The sequence below is a fragment of the Giraffa tippelskirchi genome, chromosome 11 (assembly GCF_054371585.1).
Source record: "Giraffa tippelskirchi isolate mGirTip1 chromosome 11, T2T-mGirTip1v1.2.pri, whole genome shotgun sequence".
Lineage (NCBI taxonomy): Eukaryota > Metazoa > Chordata > Mammalia > Artiodactyla > Giraffidae > Giraffa > Giraffa tippelskirchi.
In genome coordinates, this window is record NC_137285.1 from 117,786,981 (window position 1) to 117,808,399 (window position 21,419).

The window sequence follows — 21,419 nt, forward strand, 5'->3', positions numbered from 1 at the left end:
ATTGCCATTCACCATTTCTCCATAAATGTGCAGGAAACTCCTCTCCTCTGATGGCTTTTGTTCTCTCTGCTTTGTGTTTATACCTATTTTATTTTTCTGGTAGTTCAGTGGATTCTCAGGAGGGAGAGGCATTAAGTTATTATGGCCAATCAACCATTTTTAACTCAGTGATGTGCTTTTAATTCTTCCCTGCTTTTTCTTAAGCCAAAGAACCACACTTTGATGGCTGTATGTCTCCCATGGTTGCCCGTGCCTGTTTTTAAGGGAAGTGCCCCAAATATTAGACTATTAACTCCTTTGTGCTGCTTGTTCATCCTCATAAGTTAAAATGAGGTGATTCTCAGTTTTTCTACTGTTTAATCACATGATTTATAGATTTATTATTTTAATTGTGGTGGTTTTAGTGATTTTTCAAGGGTTTCTTTGTGGAAGATGATTTTTGCCTCATTTTCCAAGAATGATGGCTCCTTCCTTAGTCCTCACCAGCAGGCCTGTTTGGGTACTAAGAAGAGGAGTCAGAGAAATGGGGAGTCAGATGCTCTTATCCCCCAGTCTGCTCACTGTCGGAGTGTGAGCTGGGTACTCACAGCCCCTGGCTCTAATCAGGTGATCTCTTATCTCATGCAGGTGTGGCCCTTGACTGAGGAGCAGGTTTGATTTTCATTTTCCTGAGGGGTTCTCTGGACTCTTCTGTGAGCTGTGCATCTGGTCTGAGGCTGAACTAAGATGTCAGCAGCACGAAAATGATCCTGATCTCAGGGCCCCTCCCCTTAGGTTGCTCAAAGCTGCTTCCTGGAAAGTCACTCTGGCTTCCTCTTCAGGTGGCAGGGAGGTAGAGCTAGTGGTCCTGTAGGTAGAGCTGTGCTTGAACACCCCCAGTATGGGTCCCACCGCTCATGAGGCCACTGGCAGTGATTAAGACTATCTCTTACCCTCGCTCCTCCAGAGCAGTGATTCAGCCCCTTCTTCCTGTCCCCAAGTCCCCCAGACTGATTACAGACACAGGCTCCTCAGACTGCAAGACCATAAGAGCAGTTCCTTTCCACAATCTGTGTTTTCTAAATTTTTACGATTTAGACATTCTTAGAACATCTGAAGAGCATTTAAAATGAGCATATTTGTTAGGGGCTAAAACCCAAGTCCTAGTATTGGAGTTGTGGTCTGGAAGTACTCTGTGATTTTCTGTTGTGTTTCAACCTGGCTGCTGGGTGAATTCACGGTGGCGTGAGCCCACAGATTAGAGCAGTTTGCAGCTGCCCACTTCCATTGTAGGGTTTTAACTCTCCAAGTAGAGCCAGCTGTAAACGGTATTCCTCTAGGATGCCCTCCTTGAAGTGCACGTTCAACTCTTAGAATCTATATTAAAATAGACTTTGTAAGCCACAGCTGATCCTTTTTAAATGGTTGAAAGAAGGTAAACACTGCCAGCTAGTAATTTCTAGAGTCACCGATGTTATTAATAATTATATACTAAATGTTCTTTAATATAAGGGATCATACTAGTTAATTCCGAGAGAAACTCAAGCTATTTGTAGTTTTTTTTTTCATCCTTAGAGACCCCAAAGTTCTGATAAAGAGACTGTGTGTTTTCACCCATGTAATGGGGGTAGGCTGGAGAGAGACACACGGCCCCAGCCTGCCTTTGTCCCTATTCATGGGTGCTCAGGCTCTCAAAATGAGCATTCCTCTTTTGTTTTGTCCACTCTGAGCATATTTCTAGATGTTTGCACCGCTGCCTTTTTAGAGTAGTGGGCACGGTGGCAGGTTAGTGAGTAAGGGGCTGTGCTGTTAGCACGGTCTGTTTCTTCCTTTTCTTGCCCTATTTACAAGGCTTATTTTTATTCAGTTCCCAATAATATACTTCATTGAGACCCTGGGCCAGGGGTCCCCTAGAATGGGATATTTCTCACGTTTCTGAGATGTTTCCTTCCTGGTGAACTAACAGTCCTAAACGTTACTGTCCAGGCAGTATCCGGGATAGCCAGGACCCTAGCTGGGTCCCCCAGTTTGGACCAGTCCATCTGCCTACCCTAGCAGTGGCCTTGTTTTGAGTCAGGGTACTCTGAAAAGCTTCGGGGGCCCCCTCTTAAAAGCCCTTAGCATTTCCAGAGCCATTTAAACCTTCAGTGTCTTCTGGTAATTTTAGGTCTTGCTTGATATGATGTAACATCAGGGGGCAACTTCTTTGTGAATCCCCACGGTATCTGGTGCACAGTCAGTTCTTAACAAAATATTTCTTGTGCAAATGAATTGCTCTGAGAAGCAGTAAAGGTCACTTTGCAAACATCTTAACAGACTTGTAAACAGAATGAAAAAGAAAAAGAGGAAGAAGCAGCTGATTTGTATGGGAGTGTACTTTGGGGTGCTTCCCCCACCCCCCTACCCTGGGTACCATCTTGTGCAGCCCAGCATCAGAAACATCGGGAAGCAGCCAGCATGAGATGTGGATAGTCTCCCGTAGGGAAGGAAAATGATGTTTCTACTGCTGCCTTTTCTTGGACACTGTTACGTTTACCCCTAGATGCTCCTGGAGCCTGTTATTGTAAATGCCCTGCTGATCCAAGAACAACTGTAATGCTGGCTGGGCCTTCTTTGGAGGACAGGATGCTTCCTGGAGGCAGCTCTCGCCTCCTGTGCCATCTTAGTACTGGGAGCAAATAATGTCTTCAGAAATCACCGGCCCAAGCCAAGAGAGAGCTCCCCTCCAACCCAGTGCAAACCACTTTCTGTGTTAATTGACAGCAGCCCTTGGCACGGGTGAATGGATCCCAACCACCTCCAGCAGATTGAGTGCTGGAGCTCAAACAGCTCGTAACTGTCAGATAAAAACAAGATGGTTTTAAGAGAATGTGGGATGTATTAGCTGTTGCCCTCTCTTTTGGAATAGAAATGACATCTGTTTGTATTAAAACAATCATTCCAGTTAAGCATAGATCCATGGGTCCCATGCTGAGAATTGGAGAGAAATGACTTTTGACTTCATTAGAACCAATTGGCTAAGGTTTTAGGGGCACAATACAGAGCAGTATTGAATCCTGGAGAAGTCGAAAGAAAGCTTTTTGTACTCATGTTAAAAGACTGCCACTTCCAGTATTAGAAAATGTCTTGTCAGTGGAGAATCAATGAGAACAAAATCCCTACTCTTAAAAATGTTTTAGAGTTACATTGCACAAATGCAAAAAAGCATCACATGAACACATACCTATTTAGTTTAGTTCAGTCGCTCAGTCATGTCTGATTCTTTGCAACCCAATGGACTGCAGCACGCCAGGATTTCCTGTCCATCACCAACTCCTGGAGCTTGCTCAAACTGATGTCCATCGAGTCGGTGATGCTATCCAACCATCTCATCCTCTGTTGTCCCCTTCTCCTCCTGCCTTCAATCTTTCCCAGCATCAGGGTCTTTTCAAATGAATCAGTTCTTCACATCAGGTGGCCAAAGTATTGGAGCTTCAGCATCAGTCCTTCCGATGAATATTCAGGACTGATTTCCTTTAGGGTTGACTGTTTGGATCTCCTTGCAGTCCAAGGGACTCTAAAGAGTCTTCTGCAACACCACAGTTCAAAAGCATCAATAGTTCGGTGCTCAGCTTTCTTAATGTTCCAATTCTCATATCCATACATGGTTACTGGAAAAACCATAGCTTTGACTATATGGACCTTTGTCGTCAAGGTAATGTCTCTGCTTTTTAATATGCTGTCTAGGTTGGTCATAGCTTTTCTTCCAAAGAGCAAGCATCTTTTAATTTCATGGCTGCAGTTACCATCTGCAGTGATTTTGGAGCCCAAGAAAGTAAAGTCTCTCACTGAACCCCATGAACAGCATGAATAGGCAAAAAAGATATGACATACCTATTAACGTTGTACAAACCAGGGAGAGGTTTTGAGAATACTCTTCGGTGTGATAACAGTTCCTGCAGAGTGCTAGGAGGTGGCAGAGTCCTAAAGAATTGGTATTGAGAAGAGGCATGATGCTGGCAAACCACTCAGATGTCTGCTTTGCTGCAACCCCATCAATTAGATGCATGCTAAACCATCTAGGCAAATAACTCCCTTCCCACAATATTTACCACAAGGTCTGGCCTAATGAAAATTACAGTTTACCTGGGAAGGATTTTACAGCAGCTCAAGGAAACCACATGTATGAGGTCTCTCTCTGTTCTTTCTGCTGTTGACCTCTGAGCCTGCTGAGGGAGGGCCCAGGAACTAACTGAAGGTGGTCACATAAGAGAGGTCCCTGGGCAGGTGTCCATGGGGTGATGCCAAAATACAGAAGTAGTCACAGTTGCCTCCAGAGTGTGGATTTGGTGGGGGTAGAGAGGAGTGTTGAAATTTTCTGAAAGTCATCTTCAAGAATATATGAAAAGGACAACTTCCCTGGTGGTCCAGTGGTTAAGACTCTGTGCTCCAAATTCAGGGGGCTTGGGTTCAACCCCTGGTCAGGGACCTAAGATGCCACACACCACAGAGCATGGTGCTCCCCTGCCCCCCAAAAAGAATATGTGAAAAGGTTGAGAATCTTCACCTATCTGCAGATTTTTGTAGAGAGATTCTCCTTTTCTGTTTGCATTCTTGATCAGCATGGGCAACAACATGGCAGAGATAAGAGTCTGAGGACAAGTTCCTGGGGTCCACAGGTTCTGATTCCACACCCAAAAGAGAGCTCCTAGTGGTACTTCTTTTTTAAAATTTTTTGATCACACCACACGGGATCTTAGTTCCCTGACCAGGGATTGAACCCAGGCCCTCTGCAGTGAAAGCATGGAGTCCTAACCACTGGACTACAAGGTTCCCTTCTGGTGGGTACTTTCTTCTCAGTGTATTGAGGGGGCTCCTATCTCTTTTGGAGAATTGAAATGTCCTATCTTTTGGGTGACATAAGAAAATTTTCACATCTCTGTTAACTGGCTTGATATGAATGACATATTCTTCTAAAACGTGGGGCTGATGGATGCCCAGGCAGGCAGGCCTGTGGCCCGCCTGCCAGCCCCTCCAGACACTCCTGGGCTCTGGATTCTGGTGCAACCTGGTCATCGGCTGCATGCTGCTGTTTTGCAGAGGGTCTGAGCTGCATGAATAAGAATCACGGCTGTGGTCACATCTGCAAGGAGGCCCCGAAGGGCAGTGTTGCCTGCGAGTGCAGGCCAGGCTTTGAGCTGGCCAAGAACCAGAGAGACTGCATCTGTAAGTACAGACTGGTACCCCACCCCTCCCCGCATGCTGGGAACCATGAGCCATCCTACCTCAGAGGTTGTCTTGTTCATCCCAGCATCAGAAACATCAGGGAAGGCAGCTGGCATGAGATACGGAGAACAGTCTCCTGTAGGGAAGGAAAATGATGTTTCTAAAGGGACCAGTCAGAAGGAGCTCACACTCAGGAGTGAGGAATGTGAATGCTGGGGGACAGGTCTCCCTCTTTCCACGGAATAAAATCAAATTTCCTCATTTGGCAACTCTTTGATACCCACTTCCTGGTTCTTGTACAAGCCTCATCGACCTCCTTTCTCCAAACACCAAACTCCTTGCTTTTGGAGGATAGTCCCCATCATTTCATGCCTTCAAGGCTTTTCCAAGCCTTCCTCACTTCCGGGCTTGGTGAATTCTCACTCAATATTTATTTAGTTATTTTTGGCTGTGCTGGGTCTTCATTGCTGCATGTGGGCCTTCTCTATTTGTGACGAGCAGGGGCTAACTCTTCTTTGTGGTGCTCAGGCTTCTCACTGCAGAGGCTTCTCTTGTTACAGAGCACTGGGCTCCAGGGTGCACAGCCTTCAGTAGTTGCAGCACCATGGGCTTAAGCTCATGTGGGATCTTTCCAGACCAGGAATTGAACTTGTGTCCCCTACACTGGCAGGTGGATTCTTATCCACTGTACCACCAGAAAAGTCCTCACTCAATTTTTAATATCCTGCCTAACTTCTAATAATGATAAAGATAATAGGTACTTTGGGAGAGCATTTATTATGTGCAAAGGCTTATCTAAAGAGGTACCATATTCCATTTAATCTTACAGGCATCACCTTATGAGCCAAGCTGAGAAAATTGTGGAGAAGGTAAAGCTATAAGGTCATAGAGGGAGCAAGTGGCAAATGTAGGATTCACACATAGGCCAAACTGTAAGGCTTGTGCCCCTAATCACCATGCTACATGACCTCAGAAGCATTCCCCGATGGCCTCAGACAAGGCAGCCAACTTGTAGTTTGGCTCCCACAGTGTTGTTTATCCCTCAATTATAGCACGTGGCTCTGTGGGTTGAATTGCATGTTTATGTGTTTGTTACCCCAGCTATGAACCTCTCCAAGTCAGGGATTTTGTCTTACTTTTGCCTCTTGGTCTTATCCTGGATGTGTTCAATACACATTTGTGTAATGGATGAGTCAGTAATTGGTGTACACAGTCCAGATGCAGCTGCCTCGGGATGAAGAAACACAATAATAGCTCCAACGGATAACAGGAAACAGCCACCATTAAAGGTGTTTCTAAACCACTATTTATGCCAGAGGAAACACTGAGGGTTTCCTTTTAGGAACTCTTCCCAAAGTCATTGGGCTTCCGTGGTGGTTCAGCTGGTAAAGAACCTGCCTGCTAATGCAGGAGACACATGAGATGTGGGTTCCATCCCTGGAGGAGGAAATGGCAACCCACTCCAATATTCTTGCTTGGAAAATTCCATAGAGGAGCCTGGTGGGCTGCAGTCCATGAGGTCTCAAAGAGTTGAACATGACTGAGTGAACACTCACCTCTATTACATTTTGGGGTTTCTCAGGTGGTTCAGTGGGTAAATAATCACCTGCAAATGCAGGAAATGCAGGAGTCACGGATTCGATCCCTGGGTCAAGAAGATCCCCTGGAGAAGGGCATGCAACCCGCTCCATTATTCTTGCCTGGAGAATCCCTTGGACAGAGGAGCCTGGCAGGCTACAGTCCATAGGGTTGAAAAGAGTTGGACATGACTGAAGTGACTGAGTATGCACGCAGCATGCCCAAAGTCATGGACCTTCTAGAAGATGCCTGCAGTTTGCTAGGGTTGGTTGTTTACAGTGAGTAGACCTCCATGGTTAAGAGATGGAGAGATAGGGACTTCCCTGGCGGTCCAGTGGCTGAAACTCCACACTCCCAATTCAGGGGGCCCAGGTTTGATTCTTGGTTGGGGGACTAGATCCCACATGCCACTACTAAGATCTGGTGCAGCCAAATAAATAAATATTTTTAAAAAAATAGAGATGGAAAGACAGCTTTGCTGGTGAGAGACTTCTCTCTGATAACTCCATCACAAAGCAGAGTGTGGCCTCATAGCCTGACAAACTAGGGCTGATACCACCATCACCATCAGCAGGTTCTGACAGCCTCATAGGCCCCTAAAAGTGGGACTGGCTACAGCTATTTTCAAAAAGAGGACCCAGGTCTCTGCAGGAGACTCACCTGTGGATGAGATTCAGCCTTTTACAGCCTTTCAGGAGCCAGTAGACTACCTGAGAGCTTATTTTTAAAGACTTAAAATGTTTTACAGATATCATCGCTCAAATAATACCATAAGATTATATTCAGATAATATTATAAAACTTGAAATAATAAAAAAAAAATCCAGAATTCCACCACATAACCCAGCTGTTTTGCTTTTCTCATATTCCTATTTAGTTGTCGATATGCATATGCAATTTTTATACAGCTATAATCACAGAAGAGTTTCTTTCTCACAGAGCAAATATAGTTTTAGTTCTTTTAAATTAAAAAATTAAAAATGATCGTACAAGAATTTAAACAGTCCAAAGAAACATATAACCTTCCCCCACTCCCATTTCCTTTGCCGGAGGTAACCACTGTTCAGTTTGATGAACAGATAGTTTTGTGGTTGGCTTTCTTCCCCTCCTTGGCTTGTTGTCAATGTGTTCACACATAGTCTTTGTAATTATTGGTTAATGTTGTATTAACTGTGCGCGAAGAGTCATCATTTCCTCTGATTACCCTCCCTTCTAACTAATCAGATGTAATCTGATGAGAGAAATCCTAACATATACATATAAATTAAATACCATCCGCTCCAGACATAAAACATGAAAGCATTTCCAAATGTCCTAGTACTTCTGATAGAGCAGAGCATTAGTTTAGAATCTTTTGGTATCATTTCCTTTAATTGGTGAAAATCTCCCTCCACCTTTGCATCTCTGTCTTCCTATATAGCGTTGCTCAGATCTATCATTCAGCATTTCTACAAGTCTTATTGTGACTGCTTGCTTACATAGACAGGGATATGGACTGAGTCAAGGTTCTCTCTTTTATGCACAGAGCCTAGTACATGCTAGGTGCCTGAATACTTCCTGAATGAAAATCAGAGCTCTTCCGGAGTAAACACAGCTCCAGTTGTGAACATCTCAGTATTTGATGTGTTGATTCATTTTCTCTTAGTGACCTGTAACCATGGAAATGGTGGATGCCAGCACTCCTGTGAGGACACTGCTGAAGGCCCAGAGTGTAGCTGCCATCCTCAGTACAAGATGCACTCGGATGGGAGGAGCTGTCTCGGTGAATGGTGACCCCAACGCTGGGTTAGGGTCTTCCCCAGCCTGCTCGCCACTAACCCAACCCTAACCCAAACCCTAACTATTAATAGCGTTTAGAACCAGAGGTAGGGTGTTGCCAGTGCATTTGCCCTGAAGCAGGTTCCATGCTGCTTCACATGGGGCAGGGGGACTACTCCAGACCTGGAATGGGGGCCCTTTTCTCCCTGTGAGAACTTGGAGAGCCCTTGTTCCTCTCCTGGACTAGGCTGCTCCCGGAGCTGGTATTCTGGAGATTGAAACAACACCTCCCAAGAGACCAGGGCAGCTGAAGTTACAGCTAGCCGTTCATGATGACAGGGTGGCCTTTGCCATCAGCAGAAGCCAGAGTTGCATACTTATGGCTGGATGCCTGCCCTGTCCATCATGATGTGTCCATTTTAGAGGCTCCCTGATTCAAGATTCTTTTTGTCCTGAACTAGGGGTTCTGTCGGAGAAGGCAATGGCACCCCACTCCAGTACTCTTGCCTGGAAAATCCCATGGATGGAGGAGTCTGGTAGGCTACAGTCCATGGGATCGCTAAGAGTCAGACACGACTGAGCGACTTCACTTTCACTTTTCCCTTTCATGCACTGGAGAAGGAAATGGCAACCCACTCCAGTATTCTTGCCTGGAGAATCCCAGGGACGGGAGAGCCTGGTGGGCTGACATCTATGGGGTCGCACAAAGTCGGACACGACTGAAGCAACTTAGCAGCAGCAGCAGCAGGGGTTCTGAAGTGAATCTGAAGCTTGCATCCCCCAGGGTCTGTGGTCAGTACAATATAATAAAAAAAACTCTTTCCCTAATTAATGTCTTTTAAGGCTCTTTGGCCATGTAACACAGAGCCTCATTGCAACATGTTTTTATTGAGCAAAGAGTCACATTTCTCACATTGTTCTCGTGTCTGGGATTTCCGAGGAAGTGGTTATGCTGGGGATGAACAATCTGACTCATTCAGTCTGAGAACTGTGCTCTTTGCGTCTCTTGCAGAGCGAGAGAACATTGCCCTGGAGGTGACGGAGAGCAACGCCACATCCATAGCGGATGGGGATAAACGGGTGAAACGGCGGCTGCTCATGGGTAGGCGCCTCACATCCCCCCCAGCCCAGCCACTGCATTGTCCCTTTCCCTCCCCAACTTACAGCCTCAGGACTGAACCTGGGGCCACGTGCCCCAGACCAGTTAGACCGGAGTCAGCAGCTCCTGTCCAGCTGGGATGTGTCTGTTCTCCACTCATTGCTGTTGCTGAGTCACCATCCAGGACCCCTGGTCTGGTGGGAAGAACGTCGGTCCAGCCGTCAGCGTAGCTGGTTAGCGTCTGAAACTTGCTGTGGGACTTGGGCAAACTGTGTCCTGGTCTTCCTCTAAAATGGATGTAATACAGTTGACCTCTTCGGGCTATCAGGAAGCTCAGTTAAGACAATAATATGCCAAAGTGCTCAGAGTCCACTGCCTGGGACTTAGTGGGTGGTCAGTACATGTCAGATCCCCTTCACTCTGAGTAACTCTGAAGAGAGAAGCATTTTGGGCAGCCCCTGCTTAGCATGGCACTTTGGCTGGTTTTTTGTCCACTGAGTCTTCTAGTTCAGACTCAGCCCGTGTTAATGGCAGGAGAGATGAATGGAGAAGAGTGGCACTTGGCTGAGGGATATGGGGAAGTCTGCCAGCAGGTCCGCTGGAGCTGGAGGCAACAGACAGCAGACGTTCAGCCTTGGCTGTGGGGACGGGAATCAAGCAGATCCTTTGATGTTATTATTCTGGAGAAAGCTTGGCTTGACCTAAATGAAACTGATCTTTTGATAGCTTCTGGATGTAACGGTCAGGTAAGATATTAAGCAGCCATTGGTTACCAGGCAGGTGACATTTCTGAACTGTTTTCTGCTCTGCCCTATTAAAATTATTATTTTTAATTGCCTTAGAAACAGTATGTATGAATAATATAAAAACCTTAAAAAGTTAATTAGTACTTAATAGTACTTTTAATGAAATAGATCATTTCCTTGTCTCATAACTTGCCATTTGCCAGCGGCCACAATTTTTAATTCTCCTGGCTGTTTCTTCTTCTCCTGACTTACCCTACCTCATATTTCTGAAAAGGGAAGTGTACATAGTTATTTCTTGATGTCAGGTTTTTTTTTTTTCCCCTGCACCACATGGCTCATGGGATCTTAGCTCCCTGACCAGTGATCGAACTTGCATCCTAGGTGATGAGAGCACGAAGCCTTAAGCACTAGCCTGCCAGGGAATTCCCTTGATGTGTCGGTTTTAAATATGCCATCAAACCATCTTATCCTCTGTCACACTCTTCTTTTCCTGCCCGCAATCTTTCATCATTCTATCGTAATTTATCAACATATGTGTTTACATATTATGAATATCTAAATATGATTCACCCCTGAGTCATGTAATGTGCTGTAATTATATTTTCTTTGTTTTCTTAGTGGTGGTGGTGGTTTAGTCGCTAAGTCGTGTCTGACTCTTTGTGACCCCATGGACTATAGCCTGCCAGGCTCCTCTGTCCATGGGATTCTTCAGGCAAGAATACTGGAGTGGGTTGCCATTTCCTTCTCCAGGGGATCTTCCCAACCTAGGAATCAAACCTGGGTCTCCTGAATTGCAGGCAGATTCTTTACCAACTGAGCTATGAGGGAAGTACCTCTTACCATTTTTTTTTTTTTCCAAATTTCTGGCAGAGCTCTGAAACCCTTTACAATGTGTTCAAATACAGCAGATAACTTTCCAATTTCATTTTTTACAAAAAAATCCCTTCTGAGGCTTCCACCCTGCTCCAGTGGGGCCTCACTCCTGGGCCAGTTGCATATCTGTCATCTTGGCCTTTCCTGGAGCACCTACTTGGGAATTCTCTTCCCGATGCTCCTGCTTTGCTGGATCCCATGGCTTCTGTTTTGTTAGTTTGCAAGGGTAGATAGAGATTTTTTTTTAAAACTCGGCATACCTGAAAATGCCTTTATAGTTTGCCTTCCCCCTTTCTTAAGAATTTGGCTTAGTATAGAGTTCAAAGTTGGGAATAATATTCTGCCAGAGTTTTGAATAATGCTCTATTGTTTTGAACATTCAGTGTTCTTTCCAGAAGTCTAATTCTTGATTCTTTGTGTGAAACCTATAAGAGCTTCTCTCTGGGTGTTTTCAGGGTCTTAACGTTGTCCCTGGTGATCTGAAATTTCATGATAGTGTCCCCCACTGAAGGATTTGTCTCACCTGTTATACTGAGCACTCAACAGGCCTTTTCAAGAGGGACATTCCCATCCCCAGGTTCCAAGAAATTTTCTTTTATTTTTCTTTCAATAATTTTCTTTACTTTTCTCAGTCTTTCTGAAACTCTTATTAGTTAACTATTGTAACTCCTGGTTTGCTCCTCAAATTTACTTCTCTTTTCTCTTCTTGATATTTAGTTCCTAGGAGATCCTTCATTTTTTCCCCTAAATTTTCTGTAGGGTTCTTTTTAAATTTCAGCCTTCATATTTTAATTTTTCAAGGACTTTACTTTGGTCTTTTGTTGCTGGAACTTGTTCTTATTTCATGGATGGTTTTCTTACCTCCCTGAGGAAATTAATGATAAGATTTTCTAACTTCTCTGTTGTTCCCCTGTGTTAAGCTTTATTTTCCCCAGATTCCTTCTCCCTTTTTTCTTTGACTTGGTGTATTATTTCATACTAGAGGCTCTCCTGAAATGTCTGGTGATCCTCGGCTGACTTTTCATATTTAAAAGTGGAATATTGAAAACCCACTTGGATAATCTATCAACTGGTAGGCTTTATGCTTGGTGGACTAGGCAGTGGCTTAGTCATTTCATCTGGAGATCTTCAAATGCCAATATCTGCAAGTCTTTTACTTGGGCAGGTCAGTTTAACTGGAGAGGAATCCTTCAGTCTCCTGCGGGGGTTATTTAGGCTTGGCTGCCAGCGTCACAGGAACTAGGGGGATAGAGGGTGGAAGTGAGATACCACTCTTTTCACAGTATAGACTTTCACCTGACAGCGTCTTCCCTTCCTTACTCTGCTATTTCTGGTGCCCGTGAGTCCAGGGTTTCTCTGGTCTGACTCTTTCAGAGAATATATTAATCTGCTTTAGCCCGAATAGGGATGAGGTATGGGCTATGGAATTAAGATGGCATCTGGGGGCTTATTTGTTATATGGACTCTCAAATCAGTCTTCATATTTTAACTCCATCCTCACCTCTGCCTCTCGAGTAACTTCAGTGCTTCCAATTCCCAAGCCCCTCTGGGATTCTGTGGCTCACACGAACTGACCACTTATTGGCATTTCTCTGCAGACTGCCAGGGTTTAAGTGCTAGTTACCGTTCCTCCATTGACATGCCACTTCTGGAAGATTTGACATCTTTCATCTATTGTTTTCTACTTTATTTCTCTTTAAGGATTTATGCTTAAAATTTTATTTACTCTCATTTTAGTGAGGTTTGGAGAGGAAACAGAGATAAACATTCTTGTTCTATCTGTCATATTTAATCAGAATTAAGTTTGTCCCCCAAGGCTTCACAAAGAGGTAGTTTTGGGGGTAAAGTCAGTTTCTGGATAGCTAAATACTAACAGTTGAATGAATGTTGAATAGCATTTGTGTATTACTTGGAATGAATGCAGAGCTAAAAGGTTGTTACCTTGTTGTTCCTCATCTCTACAGATATGATTTAATAACTGCAGCTGAGTTTTCACATAGCCATAACAGGTCTTTCTCCTTTCAAGGAAAGGTAAACTTCTAATCTGAGTTACTAGGCAATTGCCAGAGGAAGTTATTGGTCTGTAGGAAGGGAAGGGCTGGGATGGGTGATATTTCCTCTTTCTCACTTTGCCCATAACACACAATGAACAGAGAAGGTTCAGGTTAAAGGAAGGAACATCCCCCTTGGCTCTGTTCTGTATTCACATCTAGCCTGCTAGAAGAGGTTGTCATACTCAACCCCTTTAGTGTCTTCACTAAAGAACATTTAGTTCTTTAGTGTCTTCAAGTCTTTTAGTGTCTTCACACTTGCCGGGAACTTCAATGTTTTCACATCTGCCAGTAGAGAGGAAAGCAGGTTGGCAAGGGCATCTGTCCCCCCTGTCATCCTGTCAGGCCTCCTTGGGAGATGTCACTTATTTATTTGGCTGCTCTGGATCTTAGTTGTGGCATGTGAGGTCTTTTAGTTGCAGCACATATGATCTTTCGTTGCAGCATGTGAACTCTTAGTTGCCACATGTGGGATCTAATTCCCCAACCAGGGATTGAACCTGGGTCCCCTGCATTGGGAGCGCAGAGTCTTAGCCACTGGACCGCTAGGGAAGTCCCAATGTCACTTATGTAGCTAGGCGATGGGAAGGAGCGGCACTTGCTCTTCCTCTAACTCACCTGTGGGTGGCAGAGGCTTGGGGTATGGCTGTGAGTACCCCACACACTCCCTGATGTTCATGAATTTTTGTCAAGTATTACCACTGCACGGATGTCCCTTTCCTCCCAGCTGTGTCAGCACTTCTCTACGAAGCTAACTGCCCCTTTCTTACCTCCTTGGCAGAAACATGTGCTGTCAACAATGGAGGCTGTGACCGCACCTGCAAGGATACTTCGACAGGGGTTCATTGCAGTTGTCCCGTCGGCTTCACGCTCCAGATGGATGGAAAGACCTGTAAAGGTAGCCTGGGCCTCTCCATGCAGCTCACCTGGGGGAATAAAGGCAGTTCTCCCCCTCCACGCCTCCTGAGCGACTCCAGATTTGCTTATGATTCATATTGATCAAAAGGAAGCGTTTCTTCCCTAGGCTGGTAGAAGGTTATAATTGAGGAAGCTTAATTAGAATTGACTTAATTACAGTAACTGTAGAGAAGGTCAGTTTCTACAGGCATGATCCATTTCAGGCAGTGGCCTTATTAGAAAAAAGCAGTTGTTCACAGAAACATTCATTTCCAGGAGATAATATCATCCTATCATAAATAACAGCCAAGATTGTTATCCAGAGAACTTAATGAATGTACCATTAACATGTAGTAATGAATAGAGACCCCAGTGACTTAGTATTTCATGGGCAAGAGTACAAAGGCTTCGTTCTTTAATGTGATTTAAAAAAAAGTAGATAAACAGTTACCAGATGAAACTGAGAAAAGATAAGATTAATCAAGTATCAGAAATCATTTAAAATCATTGAGGCTATTTAGTCGTTATGTAATTTGCCAAAACAAATATTCTAGTTCCTTATAGTTTGAATCATTAAACTGGAATGGGAAGTACAGGAAAGGAAGCCATCTCATCTTGAGAGACCTGTGCCGGCATGAGAAAGTAATAGGGCATCCCCGTTTTCCCTTTGTTTGTTTCCTGAATGCCAGTTAAGAAAAGGGCAGCGAAAGTCCGAATTCTGCAGGGGATGAGGCACTTGTCTTTCAAAATGGGTTAAGCCAGGCAAGAGAAGTTGTGTAAGATGGAAAACATCAGTAAACATCCTTAAATGCTTTTATGGGTCTCTTTCTGTTTCAGAGAATAATGAAGCACACACAATAGCACTTCAGGGATTTGTGGCTAACAAGGCAAGTACCGCTGTCTGATTTGCCGATGCTTGCCTGTTACAGATATTGATGAGTGCCAGACGCGCAATGGAGGGTGTGATCATTTCTGCAGAAACACCGTGGGCAGTTTTGACTGCAGCTGCAAAAAGGGATTTAAATTATTAACAGATGAGAAGTCTTGCCAAGGTATGTGCTGAAACATAGCCGTGCCCTGCAGTGCCCACTGGTTGGATTGGAGAAGATGAAACCTCAGTCCGGCCGAGACCTATTCGGTGGGCTTCCCAACGGAGTCGTTAATCCACCCTCCAGCCTGTGCTTCACTTTTTTCATCTGTTAGGTAAAATAAAAGCATGAGGTAGCTCACAGGTATATTTTGGAAATTCAGTTGTTGATGATTAGAGAACTCCTCAAAGAACCTGTGTGGTGTGATTACAGCCCAGAGCTTGCTGCTAGAAATGGATCACAGAATGCAAGCAGGGTTGTATGAGGGTTGAGATTATGAATACTTTCCCTTTTCTAAAACTTCCTTGAGTGTTATGGATTTCCTAACAAAATTTGGTGGCAAAAAGATGTTGATTTAATTAACATATCTTTTCTCAGCAAAAAGTTGGGGTCAACTAATTGGTCCCTTTCTTATAGGCCTTGTTTGAATGACCAGCCTTTGGTGTTTGGGGCAAGGGTAGGGGATGAGGGAGGGAGGGGATTGAGTGGAGGAGAGGCTGGGCAGTCCTTGGGCAGGATGTCAAACCCCTTCTCAGACACATTCTTCCCACATAAGGGATGTTTTAAGGGAACTTCTCTGGGTAGCTGTTATTGATATTAATAATTGTTTTGGACAGCAATAAGCTGTTTTAGGTTGAGGGGGCATCATTTATATTTCCAGATGAGCACCTTTTATGCCCTATTGACATGCAGAAAGAAACGCACAGGAACGATGTGCTGGCATTTATTCCTGTTTCATTTCTGAGTATAAGAACAGCCTAACTTACTTTGTTAGAAGTCCCAGAATTAAATAAAAATCAGAAAAAAAATCTGATTTCACTTCAGATAATAAAGATGCAACATTACTTTTAAAAAATCTTATGATCTTAAAATCTTAAGTTTCTCCCTTGGTTTTTTTCCTTCTTGATACATAATTTGTCAGACTCTTCACATTTAGCTCCCTTTAAAGTCAGCGAGTTCATTTTAGATAACTACTGCATGATTTTCTTCTGTTTGACTTGGAAAGAAAATTTACTGTTCCACATGATGTTTCATAATGTATAGAGCAAGAAATACTATTTAACCTGTGTAAACACATTAAAAAGGAATTGGAAAAGTGATCTCATTATTTTTGGCAAAGCAAGAGCCCTTTGTGAGCAGCGAAAGTTAGCTACCGAACAAGCCCACATTCTCAGTAACTGGCTGATATTAATAACAGAATTCATAGAATGACATCAATTGCTACAGAGCAAATAGACTTTTTCTCATTTTTCACTAATGAGTCTTGGTAGGACAAATATTTGCACAGAACAAACTTACTGAAGAAATGGCCAGGACTTCTGGGAAAAGTTATGGATGAAGAGGTTTTGTAAGATTTTGCCCTTTTTTATTTCATGTTTTTCATTCCTCCAATTCCTTCCAAATGTTTGTTTTTTATTAACAAAGTTTCTCATGGCACAGTTGGTGTTGAAAAAGGGATCCAGCAATGGTCTAGTTGGCTTGCACTGAGTCCTGCCCTGGTCCTGGTCTGTCTGTCTGGGGACACGAGTCATAACTGTTAAAATCTTCCCAAGAGTTGAGAAAGTGAAACACTGGAATTCCAGTGTACAGGAAAGATGTGAGAACAGACCAGGGAAGAAGAGATGATTAGATTGACGAATGCAGCCTCCTGAGGCTAGTTTCCATGACCTCAACTGAAGCCAAGGAGGCTTCCATACTGAACCAGGAAGGGAGGGGTCTCCTGGGACTGAAACAGGAGGGAGAAACAAAGTCAAAGGATTGGCCAAGAGGATCTAGTTTGGTGCTTAATCACCACATTTCAGTGTCTGCAATAGAAAATTACTGAGGATGTTAATGTATTTTTTTTTTTTTTTTTAGTGCAGAGGGCATTAAAACTCAGAATCAGCTGGCCTCCTGGGGCCAGAAGGCAAATTCTGGCTAGACCCAAAAGAGATATCTCCAGCTCATTTTCTCTTTTTAATTGTCTATAGCTTATAACATTACTATGGCTCTTTTACCAATTAGTAATAGAATAGTAATAACGCACAGGCAGCACCTTAATAGTTTACAAACCATTTTTAGATATGTTAGGGCTTCCCTGATGGCTCAGATGGTAAAGAATCTGCCTGCAGTGAGGGAGACCAGGGTTTGATCCCTGGGTGGGGAAGATCCCCTGGAGGAGGGTATGGCAACCCACTCCAGTATTCTTGCCTGGAGAATTCCATGGACAGAGGATCCTGGTGGGCCACAGTCCATGCTATCACAAACAGTTGGACATGACTGAGCGACTTGCTCTTCTCTTTCACTTTTAGGTATGTTATTTCACTTGACTTCATTTCAGTATCTTAAATTGCTCAGCCCTGCAAATAAGCATGGGTGAGAGAGACCCACTGAGCTTTTTAGTTTGCAATAGCACTTGGAAATAAGGGTCATGGCTGTGAATAGACTTATTGTGGGTTGCTCAACACTTTCTTTAATACAAGTGAGCAGGGAGAGCTGATAGATAATTCTTTGCTCTGTTGTTTTTGTTATTGGTCAGCAGCTAGTGTTCTTATAAGCATGTTTTTCTCTCCACTTGTCCCTCAGAGTCAGTTTCAGCTCCCCTCTCCCTTTGACAATTACAGATGTGGATGAATGCTCTCTGGATAGGACATGTGACCACAGCTGCATCAACTACCCGGGCACCTTCACATGTGCTTGCAACGAAGGGTACACCCTCTATGGCTTTACCCACTGCGGAGGTGAGCAGAGTCCGTCTAGAGTCAGATGAGGCTGGGCCTTACTCCTAAGGTTTCCTGAGATTGGGGCCAATTTTTCTGCCTTGGGAGCTGGACCGGACACACCAGTCACTTAACAGTAGTAGGGAGTCCCTCAACTCAAGGGAAGTATCTGCTATGGGAAATCTTCTCACGTTTATGCCTTTAATTCATCAAGTGTGAAATGGAGCAGACAGAAGAGCTGAGCTCTTTCAGCGATGAATGCTTTATGGACTTTATTGATGCTGTTGTACTCAGAGAATGGAGGGTCTCTCAGGAGCTGATGCACTGTCTGCTGGAACTTCCCAACAGAGAGTAAAGTCACAGTCCTCAGAGGAGCTTGGCTGCGCACCAACTGATTCCACAGTCTTACTGTGCATAGGGGCTGGCTGTGGGGCTCTCTGAGCTGGTCTTCGTGCAGGTCTGTCAGCTGGAAGTGGGACTACAGACCCTATCTCTCTGCTCTGAGCCCTTGAAGCAACATCTTCTGATGTCTCATGACCTTATGGCCAGGTAGACTATAGCCCAAGTCAGATTTGGTGTCACTGTGCACCCTCTAATCATCAGATGCATTTAGCAATCTTTGAGAATGCGCATTCTGATTCTTATTCTAAATGGCTAGACTTCCAAGGTGATTTTGGGGATCTGAGGATATGGGAACCACTGGTCTAAGTATTTCCTACCCGATCCTTGTGTCCTATGTCCTTAGGAAGAATGGGTAGTAGTGATTTGCCATAGTGTTGTTTCTCTTTTCCTTTTCAACACATAACTGTCATGGCTGAAAACATACTCCTCTAGTCCATCAAGAAAGCTCAAGGAAATGTTTCCTGAATGTGAATATGTATCTATGTTTTAGTTGGAGTCACCTTCCAACTTGGACTCAGTCTCAGGTTGATGGGGATTCAGTTCAGTTCAGTTCAGTCGCTCAGTTGTGTCTGACTCTTTGTGACCCCATGAACCACAGCACGCCAGGCCTCCCGGTCCACCATCAACTCTTGGAGTTTACCCAAACTCATGTCCATCGAGTCGGTGATGCCATCTAACCATCTCATCCTCTGTCGTCCCCTTCGTCTCCTGCCTTCAATCTTTCCCAACATCAGGGTCTTTTCAAATGAGTCAGCTCTTCGCATCAGTTGGCCAAAATATTGGAATTTCAGCTTCAACATCAGTCCTTCTAATGAACACCCAGGACTGATTTCCTTCAGGATGGACTGGTTGGATCTCCTTGCAGTCCAAGGGACTCTCAAGAGTCTTCTCCAACACCACAGTTCAAAAGCCTCAATTTTTCAGTGCTCAGCTTTCTTTATAGTCCAACTCTCACATCCATACATGACTACTGGAAAAACCATAGCCTTGACTAGACGGACCTTTGTTGACAAAGTAATGTCTCTGCTTTTTAATATGCTATCTAGGTTGGTCATAACTTTCCTTGTAAGGAGTAAGCGTCTTTTAATTTCATGGCTACAATCCAGTGCACATCATTTTTCTTTTTTTTTTTTAATGCCAAAATTTTGACAGCATAACTGCTTTATTTTTTAAAATTTTATTATTTATTTAGCTGCATCAGGTCTTGGTTGTAGCACACAGACTCTCTACTTGTGGTACATGGGCATTTTTCTTATCTATACCCCACTTTATGAACTATCAAGTGGGGAATCCTCATTCTCTTTATCTCCCTTGGGATGTAACTCAGGAAGACAGTGGAGTTTTAACTTGGGAGCCTGTGCTGTGGCTGAGTTGGACGCTGGGAGTAGAGTGTGACCCTTTCTCAATGTGCTCCTTGAGGCAACTCTTTGGTCAAGAATGGAACTTGAGATCATCCTGGTGAGGCTCCTGCCAGGAAATCCACTGAATGGGGAGTGGGTCACCTTGTGCCAAGTGCACGTTCTGAAGGCAATCAGCACGTTCCCTTAGTGAGTTTCAGTCACGTGACTCCCCTCCTGCTTCTTCCTCCATGGAGGGATACTGTCAGCCTGGTCAATGACAGACGGCTGTGACAGGAGAGTGTTTTACTTCCCAGACACCAACGAGTGCAGCGTCAACAACGGAGGCTGTCAGCAGGTCTGTGTGAACACTATGGGCAGCTACGAATGCCAGTGCCACTCTGGGTACAAGCTCCACTGGAATAAAAAGGACTGTGTGGGTAAGAGTCCCCACGGCTCAGGCTCAGTGCAGCCCAGCAGTTCTCTCCACGCCCCACTAGACCCGGCGTGCGCCGGTCAGCCCTCTACTGAACTCTCCTCCCCTCAGCTGCAGCAGCCCATCTTTAAATAGTTCAAAAACAGGAGATACTTTGCAGGCTCTTTGGTGTTTCCTTCTGTGCTTCAGTGTAGGTTGGAACTCACTTCTGTTGGTTGCTTTTCCATATGAAAAGAATAGCAAACCAGAAGCTCCTTTACCCTGGGTTGGTGGGGGGAAGTGGTGGGGAATAAGTGGGTGTCTGTGTTTTGGGCTGGGCATCAGCGCTGCCTTCTTTGCTTGGGTCTTCGGTGTGTGGTAGTCAGCTGGCCTGGTCTCACCAGGAAGTGTCCTTCTCTTTCTGTAAGTGTCTGCATTTTGTCCTGTCTAGAAGTGAAGGGGGGCCTGCCCACTAGCCTGTCACCCCACGTGTCCCTGCAGTGCGGTAAGAGTGGTGGAGGAGACAGGTGCTTCCTCAGATGTCACTCGGGCATTCACCTCTCTCCAGGTGAGTGGGTCCCAGGCCTGGGGCCAGGCCTTCCTGGCTCGAGGTGTTAGAAGCCCTCACAGGTCTTCTAAGTATTTGACTGGCTGCTCCCTGACCCCTGGAGGCCTGTGCTCTGAGACCCTGTGTTCTGGGGGTTTTTTCTAGTGGTTCACATGGAGTGGGGGCAGGAGGGGTCTTGAGCTCCCGGCAGGAGAGGCTGTAACCTCGCCCACATGCTGACAATCCACCTTCTGTCTGTCAGGACTGCAAGAGGCCTATTCTGTCACCTGCGGCTCTTCCTCTCTTCTCAGGAGCAAACAGCAAAAATCAAATGACTCCGCTTTCGGGGGTAATTACCAAATCTGTGTGTTGTCTCTGGGGCTCACTGTGTTCAATGGGCTTCATTTGTGGGGTGCTGTTCTTGGGCGTTGGCTTTGTTTTCTTTTCTCCTAATCACGAGCATGTTACAGGATGTTCTTGCCTGCAGCCTCAGTGCCTGCAATCTGACTCACCACATAGCAGACACTTACTGAGTGTCCACTCTTGTCAGGAGACTCTGCAGCCCTGGTGGGTCATCATATTGGGCAGAGGACCACATAGCTCCAGGGCCAGGAGACTCAGGTCTCCCCAGCTCCCTGTACCATAGAGCATCTCAGAGGCCCAGCAGGAAACATGTGCTTGGGGTGCATGGCATTGGTGAGACACGAGCGTGACAGGGGAGCAAGGATCCTGTCCAGAGAAAGAAG

The 21,419-nt window shown here is 44.8% G+C and overlaps 1 protein-coding gene across 6 annotated transcripts in view; it reads left to right on the forward strand.

The window, feature by feature from the left end:
• SCUBE2 (signal peptide, CUB domain and EGF like domain containing 2) overlaps nt 1-21,419 on the forward strand; it is a 68,039-nt gene that overhangs the window by 14,516 nt on the left and 32,104 nt on the right. For 3 of the 6 annotated variants that reach the window (XM_081540726.1, XM_081540728.1, XM_081540729.1), the window contains exons 5-13: nt 5,059-5,184; nt 8,407-8,523; nt 9,532-9,621; nt 14,070-14,186; nt 15,115-15,237; nt 17,877-17,993; nt 20,029-20,151; nt 20,578-20,694; nt 20,936-21,022. In XM_081540726.1, the coding sequence (XP_081396852.1) occupies nt 5,059-5,184; nt 8,407-8,523; nt 9,532-9,621; nt 14,070-14,186; nt 15,115-15,237; nt 17,877-17,993; nt 20,029-20,151; nt 20,578-20,694; nt 20,936-21,022 (1,017 nt within the window). The remainder of the gene's footprint in view (nt 1-5,058; nt 5,185-8,406; nt 8,524-9,531; nt 9,622-14,069; nt 14,187-15,114; nt 15,238-17,876; nt 17,994-20,028; nt 20,152-20,577; nt 20,695-20,935; nt 21,023-21,419) is intronic. The other 3 variants (XM_081540730.1, XM_081540731.1, XM_081540727.1) reach the window with 2 other exon arrangements.